Below are 19,324 nucleotides of genomic sequence, written 5' to 3' on the forward strand. Positions count from 1 at the left end.
TTGTACTATTTTTCACATAAAAACTGTTAAGAAAAATAATTACCATTTGAACAAGAGGGTTCAGTGATCTCTACTAATAGGTTTCAGGCAGTTCTGCAGTAAGGCTCTGTGCTAGACCCATCCATTACCTAGCAGAATAGGTTGATGTAAGAATACCATGTATTATGTGCAAAGTCACAGAGTTTAGACTCTGTATTTTGTATTTTTATTTGTATTTTTGTACTTTAACTACTTTATGTAGTTTATTTGTATCTATGTACAATTACATTTAAAAACTGTTAATGAAAGCAAGCACTGTTATCTACATCATAAAGATAAACATATCAAAACAAGCATGGTGGGGCAGTATAACACACAAAAGCATTATCAATATCAGAACTCATTGTTTTTACCACCTTCAGCTCTGGGTTTCCAGTACTTTAAAGTCTTGTGGTAGGAACCTTTTTGCTGCCATCTTTGTATAAATGTTACGTTTCTGACTGGCTAGGAAAGAAAAGGACATGTTCTAGTGAAGTACAAAGATTTTTACGGAAGACCGACCTCTGTCCTCTGATGAAAATGCTTTAGTGGGAGAGGGCAAGGATGGTCAGAGAAGAAGGGGCTGGGATCCTCCTTGCACTTGGAGTTCCTCTGCTGGGTTTTACTTTGGTTTCCTGCTATTGCAAATGAAAAATCAGCATTGTTCTTTTAGTCCATCATGTTGTATTCTTAAAGAAATGTAGTTTATAGAATGAGGACTGAATACTGTGCACACACATGCACATTAAAAAAATATTGCCAGTTCTTTTGAAAATAGGAGAAGGCTGTATGTAGCATGGAACTGGAGCAGAAGGAAGATGAGGGGGATAGTGCTTATTGCAGATGAGTGCACAAAATGGCCAGATAATAATAAGTTATCAGACACCAATACTTTTAAATAAATTGTCAAGCTACTTTAACCTCCTTATCATAGTTTATCATAGTTTACCATCCCTGATCACTATCCTAGTGAATATTAGTTAGGAGTTTATTAGAGGTTAAGCACAGAGGTGCTCTGGGGTCAGGCGGGCTCACATGCTTGTGGTGAGCAGGCAGGATAAGGTTTCCTTCTAATTTCTATAGGACAAATGAGGCTCAGAGATTCTGTTACATTTTTTAATCTGTCTCTGCCTTAGAAAACCTGGACATGGGTAGATCCAAAAGAAATGACCTTGCTGACATTTCTGCTTATGATCCCACATAGAAGCAGAAAGCCTGAAAGCATCTAAAAATTGAGGGTGGGAGGTGGGGGGAGTGATTCATTACTTCTGAACTACAGAGTATGGTGTTAGGCTGAAGGCTTGCTTTGCTTTGAGCCCATCTGTCATCCCTAGCTCCTGCTGGTGTGTAGAGCAGATGTATCCCTTACTATTTTCAGTGTATAGTTTGGGCCACAGTTCAGCAAGGAATGTCACTGTGCTGGATTTAATGCAGTGGAGTTATAATTTTTAAGAAGAAGTGGAGCTCCTCAGAGGCTTAGAGTTAGCTGGTGCATCAAACTTTTGCATGTTTGGGACTTCAATAAAATAAGTTAAGGAGCAAGGGAAGCTGCTTTTGAGATAAAAGCATGACATAAGTGACTGTTCAGATGAAGAGATGAGGGGCTGAGAATGGGTGGGAGGAAAGAAAACAGAGAAGGATTGTTTAAAAAATGTTACTGAGACCTGAGCAGCTGACTGACTTTATTTCCTACAGACTTTCGCCCTGTTTGTTATGAGGAACCCCAACACTGGTGCTCAGTTGCCTACTATGAACTCAACAACCGTGTAGGGGAGACTTTCCAGGCTTCCTCTCGAAGCATCCTTATAGATGGATTTACAGATCCCTCAAATAACAAAAACAGGTTCTGCCTGGGTCTTCTCTCAAATGTAAACCGCAACTCTACTATAGAAAACACAAGGAGACACATAGGAAAAGGTAAGAGGAAATCTCTTCTCAGGAATATTCAAAACTCAGAAGATCTACACATTGCATTAACAAACCTATCTGATTTGTCAAATGTGCTTATCTTAAAATAAAAGCTCTGAGATTATTCTGAAATAAAAGAAAAGCAGCTGATTCTTTTCTGACTGGATAGCAATCAGCAGAGTAACTCCTTATAAAAGTGATTTACTTGGCCAGTGAAGAGAAAAATGTTGTTTATAGTTAAGTGTTCTAATTTAGCAGCATGTATTTTCATTTTATATATTAGAGCTTCTGGCAACTGGGAATATTGCCATTGAAATGCCACTACAAGGCTACTTGCTGGTGCCTCAGTGCTGGTTCTCCTCCTACCAAATAACAAAGGGAGATGGATGAAACAGTAGTTGAGTTACTTAGCTGAAGAACTCTACCAGAGTTGTCTTTGCAGCTCCCCCTCACCCCTCTGCCCCTTACTGCCACCACCAGTCTGATTCCCTGCTTTGCCAGCTTTTCACCAGTAAAACCAGTTCTCCCACCAGTGGTTTTCTTTGTATGCTCCACTTCTGGTGCACAGCATGCAGAATCATATGCTGCCAGTGAGAGACCACACCTGGGCATGTGTGGCCACACATCGTCTGTCCCAGCTCACTGGGGCTGTGTAGGGCCTGATACTCTCCCAGAACTTACTGTTGTTTGTGATGGTGAGTCAGAAGCCCTGTGCCAGCCACTTCTACATGCAGATGAAGCTTTTCATGTTCTGGTATATCCAGTCTAGACTCATTATCTTGCCAACCCAGCCTCGCACCAGTAGCTACCTGGGAATGTATTTCCCACTGGTCTAATTAACTCTAATTGTTCCACTGCTATTATCTTGTCAACCTCACCTCATTTCCCAGGCCTAGAGCAGTATTTTAATTGGCTCTTGATAGTCTAGCGTTGAATGACTGAATACAAGGAAAGCTCTGAGACAAATGTGATACAGTTTTTGCAAACAGCAGTGAATCTGAAGGCTGGTGCAGGAGATGATGTGCTTCACTCTTGCACTTTTCTCTGGGAGGGAAAGCACTTGTGTTGCAGATGCATTGTGTGAAGCCAGTTTGATGCTACAAGTGTCTGTCATAGTGGTTCGCTGTGAGAGGTGCAAATGTTTTGTACATCTAGTTCTAACTTAGTAAATAAAGCAAAGCTTCCCTATCAGTCTAAGTTGTCAGAGGGATGTAGATGAAAGATGAGCCTGACCCTAAAACAATGACAAAAGATCCCAGCTGTCCTTTGAGGATCTTACATCCTGTGACTTTCTGCCCCAAAAGAGGAAGAGACAGAACAGAAATAAAACTAGGTAAATGCTAATGGTCTTCATCCATTTAAACTTGAAGATCTGTCTTCATTGCTTAAAAAGTCCTTTAAAGTGCTACACTAGGAATCTGCCCAAGGGAAGGGAGCAGGTTGCCCACAGAGGAGTTTAGTAATCAGAGATCCTTGATTTTACTGCTCTTGCCTGTTTATGCAAATCTTAAAAAAACATATACAAGTGGAGTGCAAGTGGCACCAGCACAAGCCTGCAGAAGAGCATAAAAAGGCTCCAAAATGTGTAGTTCAAAGGCATGGTGGACAGATGAAAGCTGCTGAAATGGATACAATGGTCACATGTTAACAGGGGAGAAAAAAGAGTGAGTAAACAAGATTAGCTCAGTAGGATAAGATATGTGATTGAATTGTCATCTAGTGTATCAGCGTGAAACGGTTTCCTGGAAATACCACATCAAAGCTAAAAACAATCCAGAACACAATGCAACATCTACTAGCAATTGGACCTGTTTCAGTAGTCAGACTTCAAGGACAAAAAAGGGACTTTTGATCAGTGTCAAAAAGATGTGGATGCTTGGAGGCTGCAGAATTTCCAGTTTCTGCATGGAGCAGTGAAATCCCACTAAAACATATGGACCCTTGATTTGGTCTTCTACAAATATGTATCTAACAGCTTGGTTTCCTTGAAGGTGCTTTCCTCTGGTAAATGAATACTAGAAGAATAGAAATACATACTGATATTTCATTACTGCTGTATTTATTACTTTTAAAAAGTCCGCAAGGAAAAAGCAATTTGTAGCATCTGCTTTTGGGACTGACATTGGTGGTTTTGTTACTATAGCACACTGTTTGGGAAATGCCTTTGAAAGCATTAATTTTTTTCAGAAAATGGGTTACTCAATATACTTCAAAAAAACAGCCTTTAAAATTTTTCACCTTAGGACCATAAAGTGTGGTGACCCTAAATCAGTAGCCACACTTGAAGATTTGAAATGTGGTGAATATTTATGTCCTTATTCTTCTCTCCTTGCCCTCTGTTCTTACTCTATCTGATTATTTCATAAAGTTATATGAACTCCATCAAGGTCCTTCATGTTTTCAGTCATTCCCTTTTATGCATTTCCAAGGTAAGGAAAGGAGAGTAGGTCAAGTAACAGCAGTCACAGTGTGCAGCACCCCACAGTGTCCGGTATGGTCGTAGTGAACCTGAGGACTGGTGGAATGGAGCGGTCCCCTCCCCTATCCCCTGTGTTCCCAGTGAAGCACCAGTGTGTGTTTTGAGCCACACCCCCACCACTTGCATCTCATTTGAGATCTTGTGGATGCATAGAAGTCGAGTGGTGGCTTGAAGACAGACTTTAAGGTTTCTGTCTTAGTCACCCTAGAAAACTGTGGGAGAACATATTTTTCCCAGATTCCTTTCCCACTCAACCTGCTTTTCCCTGAGCCTTTCCCACTTCTGTTTAGAGGCTGGTTTTGTCCTAAGGATGTGCTGGGAACACACATGAACAGACTGGGAATATGTAACCAGTCTTTTTTTATGAAAGACACCAGGAATAAAAGTAATTTCAACTGCATTATTAAAGCATAGTTATCACTAGCTTTGCAGACAGTCCACTGAGGCTCTGTGAAAATGTGCATTTGTATGTAAGCGTTTAAATGTGGGAATAGAGAGGAAGATTTTACATTTATTTAGTGGTGTTTTTTATGAGAACAAAGAACTGAGCTCTTCCACCTCTCTTGACCATGGGAGGGGTTCATTTCCCCTAATCCAGCCATGGGAAAGGTGACTTCCTGGGCATTTTCACAGGATGACTTGGCCCCTTTCAGGGTATGGCTTCATGCTCATGTTTAAGTGGGCTGGATCCCTATTGCCACGCTTGCACTGATGAAGATCTCACTGCAAACAAATTTTGTTTTGTTTTGTTCATTTTTAAGTTTATTAGCTGGTTCCCAATCCTCAGCCACTGTTGCCAGCATGAAAGCAGGAGAAGAAACAGCAGGGGCGGGGAATGGGAGAGCCTTTTCAGCACCTGCACAGACTTCCATGGGGTTAAGCTGGCTGTGAGCCTGAACTCTGTAGCGGATGCAGTGAATCGTCTGGTCACAGTCCCTCTCATCAGTTAGGGAAGGCGTCTACACCATTAGCTTACACAAGATCCCTAACTTTAGGGTTGCTGAATTAGGCTAAGATAAATTCTCACACCACTTTAGGTATATTTTCATGCAAGCAGATATCCTGAGGGGATCAGACTATTTGAATGGATAGAAGTGCTTCCACCTTCATTTCCCTAAGGCACAGTAAAAATTTGAAGGTTAGTGTTGGTAAGTCACTTGGGCACTGGAAAGTTCAGAATAAAATCAGTCCTTTTCTTGCTAAAGGTCACTTGGAACAGGATCTGATGAGTCAGTCACATCATGTAAATGCAAATACTCAGTTCTGATGTGACGGATAAAGCAAAATACAGAAAAGCTATTTTAAGTACACACTATGCTGTGTTTTAACTGTATGACATAGGATCCTGTAGTAAAATAACAGCGTGCAGTGAAGTGGGTTTTGGTTAGCGTGCATGTGCTCAACAGAGAAAGTACACTTAGATATGTAATCTAATACTGATTTTTCAGTTCTTGGATAGTTTTGATTCATGCTTTGTATACGGTTGACGTGTTTGATATTTATGTATTTGTATAGGTATGTGTGTCTTGTCATAAAACACTGTGCTGTTGGGTAAAAGAAGTAAACCAAGTTTCACCGAGAAACAAAAATACCACCTTCCAAGACTTTTTTCTCCTAGACCAGTACCTCAAAATAGTGTTTATGATGACATTTTCCTCCTAATGTTGGTGGTCCCTTGTACAGTACATGGATATGCACACGTTTTACTATCTTCTAAAAGGTAATGCGTATCTGCATTGATCCTGGGTTTGTATGCCAGGATAAAAGAAAAAATTACCCATGTCAAGTGTGAACACATTATATTTTCTTTTTCAAGGTGTTCATCTTTACTACGTTGGTGGGGAAGTTTATGCTGAATGTGTCAGTGACAGCAGTATTTTTGTGCAAAGCCGCAACTGTAACTACCAGCATGGTTTCCACCCAGCCACTGTCTGCAAGATCCCCAGTGGCTGCAGCCTCAAGATCTTCAACAACCAGCTCTTCGCCCAGCTGCTTGCCCAGTCAGTCAATCATGGTTTTGAAGTGGTGTATGAGCTGACCAAGATGTGTACTATTCGAATGAGCTTTGTTAAAGTAAGGATTCTTTGTTTTTGCTTGCATTTCTGAAAAGGCAAATCCCATTACTTTGTAGCTCCCATCAAATCATTTCTGAAGCAATTCAGACTGCCTCTTTTCCAGTATTGCCCTAAACTTCTAGGTGCTTACAATCATTAGTTTTGAGGTCAACCTGGAAATCCCTTAGATTCCAAAATTTGGGTATTCCATAGGCTCTCTGTGGAAAATAGGCAGAGAATGCATGGTGGAGTTCCCCCATTGACTGGACAAAAAGCTCAACTTGGAAGGGCTTAGCAAAATGCAAATGTCTTGGGCGGTTGTGATCTGTCATTGTTACGGGTTTGCAATAGAGCTTGATAGAGCCACAGGTCTGAAAAGAATGTCCTTTTGTCTCTAGGCTAATTTACGATCTCAGCAGTACTACAGACTGATATATATGGTCTCAGTCAAGAAACACTGGCCCCTTCTTCATCCCCCACTGAGCTTGCAGGGAATTGTTTGCCATCTGCTTGACTCCTTGCAAAAGATTGTCATAATTTCTGACGACATTCCCTCTGGCCAGCCACATGATCAGAAGGGCTTCTTGCAAGCAGAATAGAAAACCCAAAGAATATCTGACCTTCTCCCTGTTACTTGGAAGAGACAGGAGGCCACCAAAGCCATTACTGTTTCGATATCTTTTGTATCTGAACTTCACAGTCTGACTGCTCTATGTGATATCTGTCAGTCTTTGTGGGAGTTTCTCAAATCTTCTGAATGGCCTTCGTACCAGAATGGGATCTCTTGACTCCTCTTAGCATTTAGAATTTACTTAGGTGCCTATTGTAGCATCTAAAACCCAAAGAATGGTGGGTATTTCAAGTTTGTTTGCAGATGTACTAGACTGACTTGCTATAGTGCTGCTGGGGAGAGCTGGCAGCAACGTTCAGCCTGCAAACTAGAGGAGCTGCACCATTAGGAGCAAGTTGGTCCTGCTAGGTACCATAAAAAAATGGCTTGAGTAGGTCCCTTTGTCTTACAGATTTGTTTCTGTACAAATGACTGAACCAAGACGATTGAATTCACATCTAAGATACTGAGAAATTGCTTGAGGCTTTAGCCCAGTTACCTTTTGTTCTGCAGAGCAGATGAGTTGAGTCCCACTCACCTTTCTGCTTAAGTGTCTGAGAGCATTAAGAGTGCTCTGTAACTTCTCCCAGGAGTCCAAGCCAAAATCTCCATGCCCACGATGATGCTGTTGCTTTGTTCTTGTGAAGGAACTGACATCTTGTTCACATGCAAACTTAAGGGGGAAAAAGGAAAGCAAAGAACTCAACAAACATTTTCTTTAAGGAACGGAAGACATGAATGGGCATGTTGTTTGTAAGGGCAGTGTAGCCAATTACACAATATTTTCATTATCTCAGAAACTTGGGGACAGTCTCTTTGATTTGTTATCTGCCTCCATGCTCAGCGTAGCAGCAGAAATGGTGATGTTGATGCAGTCTGTATTGCTGCTGCTGTATTATCACCTTGCTTTGTTGAAACAATAGCAGCTGCTACAGTGCCTCAGGCATCGGAAGACCAGTGCAAGGAGTTATTTTGAACCCTTTCCCATGACCTTTGGAAAATTGCTATGCAAATCTCATCTAGGTTCTTTGTTCCTGGCCTGCAAATACCCTTTCCTGTACTCAGTCTTCTCAAAATATTTCTCTCCCAAGGTGTAAGCCTCTGTGTGTTCAGTCTGAGGTCAGGAGTGCCACTGGATGTTGGGTATGCAGTTGCGGATAGGGACATGTTGTCTGTCAGAGCCACACCCCAAGAGAGCCCCTAGGTGCAGGGTGATGCTGTGGCTTCTCCTCTGATTTGTGTCCAGATGCTGCTGGTCACCTATAACCCACAGGGCGAGCACAGCTAAAGGGCTGGAGACCCTGTCTCCTACCCCACCAATGCTTGAGCTACCAGCTGGAAGACAGGGATGGGGAGGGGACCAAGACATGTGAAACTTGCCAGGACTGTGTTGTCTTTTGGAGGCAGGACATGGGACAGAGGGAGGTAAATATCTTGTCCCCTCTGATGTCTGTTGTGTGCCCACAGAGCAGCTAGGAGCTCAGTTGTGGATGTATCATCAGTGAGAGCAGTTTCCATCCATTGAGCACTTTCGATAACCAAAGCAGGATGGCACTGGCCTCTCTCCACAGCTGAAGCATAAAGGGTAGAGATGGAGAGTTTCTCCAAGTTGAGGTCTGAACCCAGCACAGCCCCTCACACATTTCCCCAAGTCTTGGGGCTAAGGGAGACACAGCAGGTAACTCAGTACTCTGGGACATGGCTGGAGCCTGGGCTGGAGAGAGCTGTTGTCCACAGAAGGCAGGAAGGGCTGGCAGGAGCAGCAGGACCCTGTGGGGGTACTGGTATCCTCTTCCTACTGTCTAAGCAAAACACCATCACAGCTTTACAAATTGTACTCATTTTATTGACTCATTAAGAGAATCTGGGTTCATTTTGACCCTGGGGATAAAGGAGGCTACCTGTGACTCTAGAGTGATATACAAGGGGCCACAGGGACCTAGTCCTCCTAGTATTTCCCCTGTCAGGGCTCCATCCAGAGACAGCATCACTGGGAGTGTTTGGGAGTTGCCAGCAGAGGGAGATGGCCAGCCACTTGCATGCACTGCCAGACTCTCCCAAATCTGACAGGTTGTACTTTCAACCTGCAATTGCTATTCCTCTGGCTTTTCCATTCTGCCAGTCAGCAGAGGTGCATTGGCTCCTCTGATGCCCTTCTGGCTGCATATCTTCATTGCAGCTGAGTACTTGCAACTTCATCATCTCAGGAGTGTGACTGCGCTGGCATTTTATGCAAATGTTTCCAGAACATCAGTCTGAGGTCCTGTGAACACAGGCCTTTTCTAGCTTGATAAATGCTCTGCAGTTTAGAAAAATGCTGCCTGTTTAGAAGTACTCTGGGCTTTTGTGGGTCCACATCTTACTCTTCTGCTTTCTTTCCCCTTTTCATCATTTAGTATGGTGATTCATCTGGATTTTATCCAGACCACTTATTATGGCTTCCTGTTTCAGTGTTGATCCTGATTTTGCAGCTGAACATCTAAAGAAGGGGGCTCTAGCAGCTTCACTTGTCAGAGTTATTCAGCACTCTACAATTTAGGTGCCTTTGGCAGGCATCATTCTTAATATACCTCCATGTCCTTCTTCCATGACAAGAATACTACCCTGCTTGACTAGCATAATGATAGGTAAGACTTAGTGTCTGATCAGCATCCCACAAATGAAGATCCTCATCCTGTAGTGAGACCATGTTTTACAGATTGCCCTGTGGAAATCCCAGTTCATTTGTGCCAGTGAGACAGCTGGTGAGCTGCAAGACTTTGGGCTGTGACTCGGAGGCCTCATGTTGCTGTGAAATCAGGCTGCCTGCTTAACGAGCACACACTGTGCCTGCTTGAATCATAGTATCATAGAATATACTGAGTTAGAAGGGACCCATGAGAATCATCGAGTCCAACTCCTGGCCCTGCACAGGAGAATCACAGCCTATGGCTGAAACTGTTGTCCAAACACTTCTTGAACTCAGACGGGCTTAGTACTGTGACCACTTCCCTGGGGTGCCAGTTCCAGTGCTCAACCACCCTCTGGGTGAAAAACCTTGTCTTGATATGTAACCTAAACCTGTCCCTTGAGGCATGGGAACTCCAGGCTCTCTTTTCTCCTTGCTAGCATCAAATCCCCATCTTCTGTCAGATGCTCTGTATCCCTTATCGCACCGAAAGAGCTGGAGAAATTACTACAGGACTTCCCACAGCAGACAGCTGGGAACTCCCGTGGGAAAAGAGGACATGTTCAAGGATAGAAAACCTATGGAAAATATCTATACATAGGCTAGATATGGTGCATAGGAACTGCTGAAAGTTTCCAGAGGTTTAGATAGACACCTAGAACTTCTAGGGTCTCAGACTCTTAGAATGCATCCCTACCAATACATGAAGCAGTGCCCAGGATCATTCCCAGTTCCTGTTAAAATGTTGTGAAAGAGCCTGGCCTGCTTTTCATCTGTATCAGACAGCAGTCTGCCAGAGTTTCCTGGGCATGTCTCTGTGGTGCAAACAGCAGGGACCATTCCCCATGGGCTATTTGCAGGCAGCAAGCTTGGAAACAGGCCTTTCCATGCTAGTTGTTCTCAGCACTTGGAAGTGTGACTGAGATTTTTAATTTAATACCATAGAGTAACTGCATAGGTAACTGTGATAACAATGACCTTAAAAAGTAGCACAGTTTCTAGAGAAAATTAGCCCTAGGACAAAGCCTTAAATCTTGGGAACTTGGGTGGTCGACTACCTGTAGTTGTGTTAGACTGTCAGCAATGGAGTTGTGATTTAATGTTTTGGTTTTTTTTTTTTAAAAAAACCCTCACTTTTTGGTCCTTTTGTAGGGCTGGGGAGCAGAGTATCATCGCCAAGATGTTACAAGCACGCCCTGCTGGATTGAGATTCACCTGCATGGACCGTTGCAATGGCTGGATAAGGTGCTGACACAGATGGGCTCACCTCACAACCCCATCTCCTCAGTCTCTTAAGAATCATCTCTAGAATTTCTTTAGGATGGATGCTATTGCAGGCAGTGGCTTATAGAATTCCCAGTGAACAGAAGCTTCTATATGTAGATGTATGTAGATGTAAATATATCCATACATAGTCTACTCTTTTTTTTTTTTTTTTCATGCTACATTTTGTGGTTTCTAGTTACTCTGATGCCAGTAAAACAAGTTTAGAAATTCAGGTATAGCATATCTGTTCTCTAGTGCAAAATAAGCCAAATTCCTGCAAAAGTGTCAAACATTTCCTGTGAGCATCTTCATTCCCCAGCAAAGCCAGTAAATGGTGCGATTTCTCAGCACTTTCATGTGGGTTCGGAAACCTGGCTGTAGCTGTTCCTAGTAGGTGAAATTCACCCCTCTGCAGGCAACCAAAGTCAGATCTCTATGCCATTTATATCCATTTTACATCCTAATTTCAGGTCTAAAAGAGGACCTTAGATGGTGCACAGGACTTATGTATAGAGATGACTTTTATCTAGTGAACTGAAGGACTAAATTGCAATTCCAGTCTGACTCCCTACTGCAAAGCATGATGGGACAACAAATCCTCGGAGGAGCTGAGGCACCCACATCTCCCCTAGGATTTGGCAGGAGGAGAGAGCCCTCAGGACACACTCAGCACTGGAGCCTTATCAGAGCATTCTGGACACCTCCAAGTAGTCTGTTACTGTTGACACAGTAGGGTACGGTACTGCTGCACTGAAAAGCAACAAGCTCCTAAGAAAAAATAATAATTGAAATACATGCCTATGAGTTAAAAACCTAATTAACTTCCAGTGCTTTTTTTGCATACATACATACTTGCATATGTATCCGGCATGTAAACTGAATCCTATCCATTATACAGTATTGATGTAGTTTGTTTTAAAGTTAGGACTGTCTGTAGATAGAATACTGTGCTGATATCAAGGGTACACCTCAAAGGGGCTTGAACTGTGATTCAGAAAAGGGAAATGAAGTGTGCATTGAAGAAGCAAAAATTACTTTATCATTCACCTTGGGATAGTCTCCATACTGGGAGTAGGAAGCCCCATGCAATGAGAAGGAGGTGGGAGTCAGCCACATCCATCCCCTGTACTGGGCCAGTCCTTGGGATCTGACTGCGGCACTCGGGTGTGACAGAGAGAGTGCTTCCCTGCCAGCCACACATCGTTCCTCGTCTTAGATACAGGTTCCATCATTTGCTGTGCTTTTGCCTTGCCTGCAGGGGCTGGTGAGGCAGTGTAAGCCGTGAACAAGAGTGAATCGATGTGCAGTGCATCGCTGTGTTCCTTCTGTAAGCAGGAAAAGCTGTTGCCCATATCCTCATCCACAGAGCCAGCCTTGAAAAATGCTGTTCGCTTTGTAACCTTCTTTGAGGAGACAGGTGAAACTCTTAATAGATTTTGATGGTCTCCATCATTTTGCTGAAAGGATCGAGTATTATTTCTTTCAAGGCATAACAGTTCACTGAAAATTGTTTTGCTTTAAGGATCAGAAAAAGTGATACTTTTTGCAGTCTCATTCCTCCATAGAATACACTAGAAGTATCATGAGGAAAAAAAAATGTTTTACAGAATGTTTCTTTTCTTCTCACACAATATCTGGTGCTACACATTTTGCTGCATAATTCGAAGAGGATGCCTGAAATCTTCAGCTATATCACATAGGCAAAGGAAATAACATTCACTGGAAAGACAGTGAGTAAACTAACAGTGTTATTTCATTTCAATGCATCTTCAGCTGCCTGCAGAATTCGCAGAACACAGAAGGATAAATTATTGCTCAGTTTGAGCAGTAATAGCAAGTTGTATATGAAATTTGTACATGCGAAGAACCCTGTTCTGTCATCATTTGACGTCAGCAGTGTCACTGTGAGATAGGAAAAGCTTTACAGTCTCTTGCAGCAATGAAATACAATAATAATATTACACAGAAATTCCAGGAGTGCCATTTACTGTTTAGCAGACTTGAGAGACATCAATTTGAAAAAATGCATTTTCCTCAGCTCCCTCTGTCATCAATGACCCTGTACCAAGGTACTGGTAACATGTTTTTTAGCATGTTTATTGCACCTCTTCTCCAGTAGCACCTTGGCTCTAGGATGAGCACCTTTTCATGTTGCTCATTTCTTTGCTTTCTTTAAGGACAGAGAAAATCCCCTCTTCTGTCTAGGATCTTGCTCTGTCCTTTATCCTAGGTTCTTTCTTGCCTTTTAGGCTGAAACCTCCCTCCCTTCTAATATGGAGAGAAGCTTGTATAGAGAGAAGACATTCCCAGCATTGTCATCTTCCTCACAGAGAGCAAAAAGGAGATGTTCTTAGGTGTATCTGCTCTTGTGCAGCTCCAGAACCCAGTTTTTGCCAATGCTGAAAAACTGGCCAGTGAAGAGAAGCAGGTCCTTTTGAGGCATCATTCATTTCATCATAAGACAGGCATTTCAAGTAGGTGAAACGGTGCTTTGGGCATACTTATGTTTTCCCACTGATTATAAGGGGAACTTGTGTCGTTAGCACAAATGTGGACTGCTACACTGGACGTTCCAAAAGTAGATGAGGTCGACCCTAAGGATGATGTGGTAGCTTTCCCAGCCTAGTAATGATGCTTGCTCAGTTAAGTGTCTGTGTTGTTTGAATAAAAGTTGGTAAAATCAGAGCAGTTCTTTCTTTCCTGTATGTCTACTTTTATAGTAATCCTTATATGAATGGAATTTGGCTTCCATGCAGTCCATACATGCATCTCATTTAAGGCAGTCACCTTAATACTACCTTACTAGTAGGTAAAGAGAAATCTCTGAAGCATGATTCTTCTGACCTATTTAGAACATCTGTATTAGAATGAAATGAATTTCAGCAAATTTAACTATTTGTCGAAAATTGGATCAAAGCACCTGATTCTGGGCAATTGAAGCCAGTGGCCATCCCAGAGTTGTTAGCACTGGAAAGGCTAATATCACTGTGTCAAACTATTTCTTCCTGTTTTGGTGGCCTTTGGGGACATATCCCACCGTGTGAGATGCTGTGCAAACACAGAGAAGCTGACAGCTCCTTTCCAAGTGAAGGGGAGAGCTCACAGTACATGGGAGAAATTATAATAGTGGATGAGGCAAACAAGTAAATAGGAAGATAATCCCTGCCCAGATGCAAAGATAAAAAATAAGGTTATTAAACCATTTATTTCCCTTTCTTTTTGAACAAAGTTTCTTTTACAGGCTTCTCTAGTATATGTGAATTGAACTGGGTTAAAAATTCAGGTTTCTCTTAATCTACAGCAAGGTAACTTGGTATCTCTAATGTCTCCCCAATATGGAAGGAGATATTTGCTGCTGAAAGATCTTCATAAACCTATCCACCTGTAGTCAACTTAAGACTTTTAAATGTATTCATTAATACTCAAACTTTGGAGGGAGTCTTCCTGAGAGATTTAAAACCACTTACAGGGAAACTACAATCAGCCGACCAGGGGTGGAGCTAAGGTCGTTTCCCGGGGATTTAAACTGCTCCAGGGAGCACAAGTGACCCGGAGTGGGCAAACAGGGATGTGGCATGGCAGTTTGCACAGGCAGGGCGAGCAGGAAGAGCACAGCCACCCCTGCAGCTTTGTCTCTGGGTTGTCAGGTAGGTATGTGGCTGTGGTTTATTTGTTTGGTTTTGTTGGTTTCTTTTTTCCTGCAAGTCAATTAGACCCAGCAATGGTTTCCAAATGAGCAAAAGCCATTGCTGCTGCAGTCAGGGGGAGTGTACTAACCCAGACAGAACTCCCCAGGAAGGACACAGCTGTTCTGGTCACTGGCTGCAGTGTGTCTGAGCCTGCTGTTAGTACCAGAGGACAGTGCAAGAGACGCCTGCATACAGTGCGAGCAGGTGAATGATTTGCTTAGTGGCAGAGCTCAAGGAAGAAGTAGAGAGGCTAAGAAGTATTAGGGAGAGTGAAATAGACTGGTGGAGTCACACCCTTTAGACCCCAAAAGAAGTCCCGCAGAAGTCCTGCCCCTCCTGCCATCAGGCAGATGGAGCAAGCCAAGTAGATGGGGGCGAATGGAAACAGGTCCCTGATAAAAGAGGTAAAAGAATCCCCTCCTGACCCCCATCACCTACCCAGGTGCCCTTAAAGAACAGGTATGAGGCCCTGGACCCAGACAGTCAGGCAGAGGGCAGTCAAGAAGAGGATCTGTCTGAAAGGTCTCCTGGTTGCACCCTGTCTACCAGACAGATCACAACTACAGCTATAAAGAAAAAAGGGTAGTTGTAGTAGGCGACTCCCTTTTGAGGGGAGCGGAAGGCCCTATATGCCAACCAGACCCATCCCACAGGGAAGTCTGGTGACTTCAGCCTGTAACTTGTCAGGGCTGATCAGGAGGGCTTTCAACTAGGTTTGAAGGGGGAAGGGGTTGAAACCAGGCTCGTCAGAGATGAGCCTAAGGGTAGAAAGCCCAAGTTGAGAGTGATAGCAGCAGCCCAGCTGAAGTGCACGTACATCAATGCACACAGTATGGGTAACAAGCAAGAGGAGCTGGTGGAAGAGCTTGCCAACCTTCTCTCCATCATTTACCAGCAGTCCTGGCTCATCGGGGAGGTCCCAGATGATTGGAAGTTGGTGACTGTCACGCCAATCCACAAAAAGGGCTGCAAGGAAGACCCGGGAAACTACAGGCCTGTCAGCCTGACCTCAGTGCGTGGCAAGGTTATGGGGCAGATCATCCTGAGTGCAATCCCACAGCAGCTACAGGATGGACAACCCAGCCAGTAAAGGTTTAGGAGGGGCAGGTCCTGTCTGACCAACCTGATCTCCTTTTATGATCAAGTGACCCGCCTGGTGGATGAGAGGAAGGCTGTGGATGTGCTTTGTCTGGACTCTGACACCATCTCCCACAGCATACTCCTGGAAAAACTGGCAGCCCATGGCTTGGACAGGGGCACTCTGTGCTGGGTCAGGAACTGGCTGGAGGGCCGGGCCCAGAGAGTGCTGGTGAACGGGGCTGCATCCAGTTGGCAGCCGGTCACCAGTGGTGTTCCCCAGGGATCAGTGCTGGGCCCAGTCCTGTTTAACATCTTTACTGATTATCTGGATGAGGGGACTGAGTGTACCATTAGCAAATTTACAGATGACACCAAGCTGGGGAAGAGTGTTGATCTGCTAGAAGGCAGGAGGGCCCTTCAGAGAGATCTGGACAAACTGGAGAGAGGATCTGATTCCAACGGGATGAAGTTCAACAAGGCCAAGTGCCGGGTCCTGCACTTTGGCCACAACAACCCCCTGCAGCACTACAGGCTGGGCACAGAGTGGCTGAAGAGCAGCCAGGCAGAAAGGGACCTGGGAGTTTGGATTGACAGGAGGCTGAACATGAGCCAGCAGTGTGCCCAGGTAGCCAAGAAGGCCAATGGCATCCTGGCCTGTATCAGGAACAGTGTGGCCAGCAGGAGCAGGGAAGTGATCCTTCCCCTGTACTCAGCACTGGTGAGGTCACACCTGAAGTGCTGTGTCCAGTTTTGGGCCCCTCGGATCAGGAAGGATATTGAGGTGCTGGAGCGGGTCCAGAGAAGAGCAACCAGGCTGGTGAAGGGACTTGAACACAAGTCCTACAAGGAGAGGCTGAGGGAGCTGGGGTTGTTTAGTCTGGAGGAGGCTCAGGGGAGACCTCATCACTACAACTACCTGAAAGGAGGTTGTAGCCAGGTGGGGGTCGGTCTCTTCTCCTAGGCAACCAACAGTAGGACAAGAGGGCACGGTCTTAAGTTCTGCAAGGGGAGGTTTAGGTTGAATATTAGGAAGAAATTCTTTATAGAGAGGGTATTCAGGCGTTGGAATGGGCTGCCCAGGGAGGTAGTGGCTTCTCTGTCCCTGAGGTTTCTAAGATGAGACTGGATGTGGCACTTAGTGCCATGGTCTAGTAACCATGGCAGTGTTGGATTAAGGGTTGAACTTAATGATCTCAGAGGTGTTTTCCAACCCAGTTGATTCTCTGATTCTATGATAAAAGGGAACTGTGACCCAAAGTAACACAAGCTGGAGTTGAGGAAATTCCTTCCATGTCTCCAGCAGTTACTGTGTCAAGACTTTTACCATCCTGAGCAACCTTCTCCATGTGGTCCTTGTCTTGAGCAGGGCATCAGACTTGATGCCTGCTGAGATCTCTTCCAATATACATTATCCCATGGAGACTTAGTGATAACTAGTTGCCACAGGAAGGAGCTCTGTTAGGAGGGACAGTTTCAGGATGAAGCATTTTTATCCTCAGCTATTTCTGCATGAGTTCAGTGCAGGAGAGAGTTAAGAGGTATTAATGTTTCTCAGCATAAAATCAACACTGCGAACATCTCTCACTGTAAATATCACCTCCACCATGCCACTCTTAAAATGCAGAAAATAAGGCATTTGTGACTGTACCTTTATCTAATCTGCCCTAGTTCTTCCTGGTTTACAATATCCACCTTTGTCTATCAGCTCTACAAGTCAGTCTCATAACTGACTGAGGAGTTTACAGCTGGATTTACAGTAGCAGCTCAGGCAGAGACTGTTTGCTTCTTTGGGTGGAAATAGTTTATAAAGAAGCCTGACAGAATTTAGTAACTTCGAAGGAGTCTCAAGTACAAGACTAATTTTCTTGGATCAAGACTTCTCTAGTGCAACTATACCTTTCAGGAATGCTTGAGCACTACATGGTACTCAGCACAGGAAAGAAACATTACACCCTCTGTACTATTCACCTCTTCCCCTGGCTCCCCATAATCTAACTTAGTAAAACCAAAAACAAACACAACAAAAAAGAGGTTAATGAGTCGTAACTAAACATACCATTTTTGCAAGGTTGAGAAGTGCTGCCTAGAATGTAGGTTTATATCATCAGGCAGCCATGTAATGATAGGACATGGCTTTAAGCTGAAAGAGGGTGGCTTTAGTTTCGATATTAGGAAACAATTCTTTACTGTGAGGGTGGTGAGGCACTAGCAAAGATTGCCCAGAGAAGCTGTAGATGCCCCATCCCTGAAAGTGTCCATGGCCAGGTTGGATGGCGCTTTGAGCAACCTGGTCTAGAGGAAAAGTGTCCCCGCCCATGGCAGGCTGTTAGGACTTGATCATCTTTAAAGGTCCCTTCCAACCCAAACCATTTGATGATGTTGAAGTCCCACATGCTCCCCAAGCCAAAGGGAGCTTCTTGTTTTGGAGAAACCTGGAGAGCAGACTGTTGCTTGGACGTCTGAACCCAAACCCTTTTGGGTGAGTGGAAACCCCACTGAAGGAGCTGAGATTTTTATAGAGGATTTACAATTCGTGGTTGTTTAAGTAGCCAGAAATGCACTGAGATGCTGAAGAGACTGAGGAGGAGGGAGCATATGGCCAGCTAAGCTCAGTGGTCATTGCCAGAGGTACCAAGGCAGTGTGTGCTCAGGCAGCTGTTGTGTTCACTAGAACTTTTTACATTCACATCTAACCAAATTGTCAAGACCTGTTTTAGGAGCAGCTTGGAGTATGACAATCCTTGCTATGGTTCTTCCTGTAAATCCAGCCTGTGTGAGTGTGCCAGATTACCGATTAAGCCATTCAATATGTTGGGGCAAATGGTGTCCCATGTAATCCACAGAGCAGGCTCTGGTTGCATCTGGGTACTGCACTTGAAAGGTTATCCTCTGCCTTGCTGCTACACCAATGAGTTCAGTTCTGGGGCAAGTGTTCAAGGATAATACCAGTACATCCAGTGTGTGCTCCTCAAAGAAAGATGCAGTCTGAACAGAAACTGCACGACTGAAAGACGTGGTCTATATAAAAGCATCTACCTGGGAACTGTGATAAACCAACTCACTTCATGCATAGATGGGAAATTACAGTGCCCAAAGGAAAATGTAGTCAACAGGAACTTTCATGGGAACTCACATTCTTATCAGTACCTAAGAATGGACAAATGTGCTTCCTTGAGAGTGACTAAGAGGTCAGCTCACCATCAAAAAAGATCTTGCAGCAGGGAGAGAGATTATGTGAGACTTCAGATCTGTGAATGAAAAGTTGCTCAACCTGGAGGTTTCATTGCACCCATTGAAACAGGGCTTCTTCCTCATGGCAGCTTCAGAAGTACCTTACTGCAAGATCCAGGAAGCCTGAGTGGGCATTTAAGTCTTTGTTCAGCTGAGAGAAATCCTTTTGTGTCTCTAGTGCGGACAGACACTTCTGCATGTTGGGCACCAGCACACAACACAGCCTTTGGTTTCTACCCATCATCTATTCACAGAAAGCTCTGAATGGGCAGGAGCAGCCATCACAGTGTTACCTGTTCACCTCAGGGCTTTCCAGACAGC

At 44.0% G+C, this 19,324-nt stretch overlaps 1 protein-coding gene across 1 annotated transcript in view; it reads left to right on the top strand.

Annotated features, from left to right (window-relative positions):
• SMAD9 (SMAD family member 9) overlaps positions 1–13,991 on the top strand; it is a 40,086-nt gene extending 26,095 nt beyond the window's left edge. Inside the window, 3 exon segments of the mRNA XM_027890890.1 lie at positions 1,691–1,935; positions 6,222–6,478; positions 10,890–13,991. Of these exon segments, the coding sequence (XP_027746691.1) occupies positions 1,691–1,935; positions 6,222–6,478; positions 10,890–11,033 (646 nt within the window). The 3' untranslated portion in view covers positions 11,034–13,991.
• The last annotated feature ends 5,333 nt before the right edge of the window (positions 13,992–19,324 follow it).

This window comes from Empidonax traillii, unplaced genomic scaffold (genome assembly GCF_003031625.1).
Source record: "Empidonax traillii isolate 1590-97213 ecotype Southwest subspecies unplaced genomic scaffold, ASM303162v1 scaffold302:size813347, whole genome shotgun sequence".
Classification (NCBI taxonomy): domain Eukaryota; kingdom Metazoa; phylum Chordata; class Aves; order Passeriformes; family Tyrannidae; genus Empidonax; species Empidonax traillii.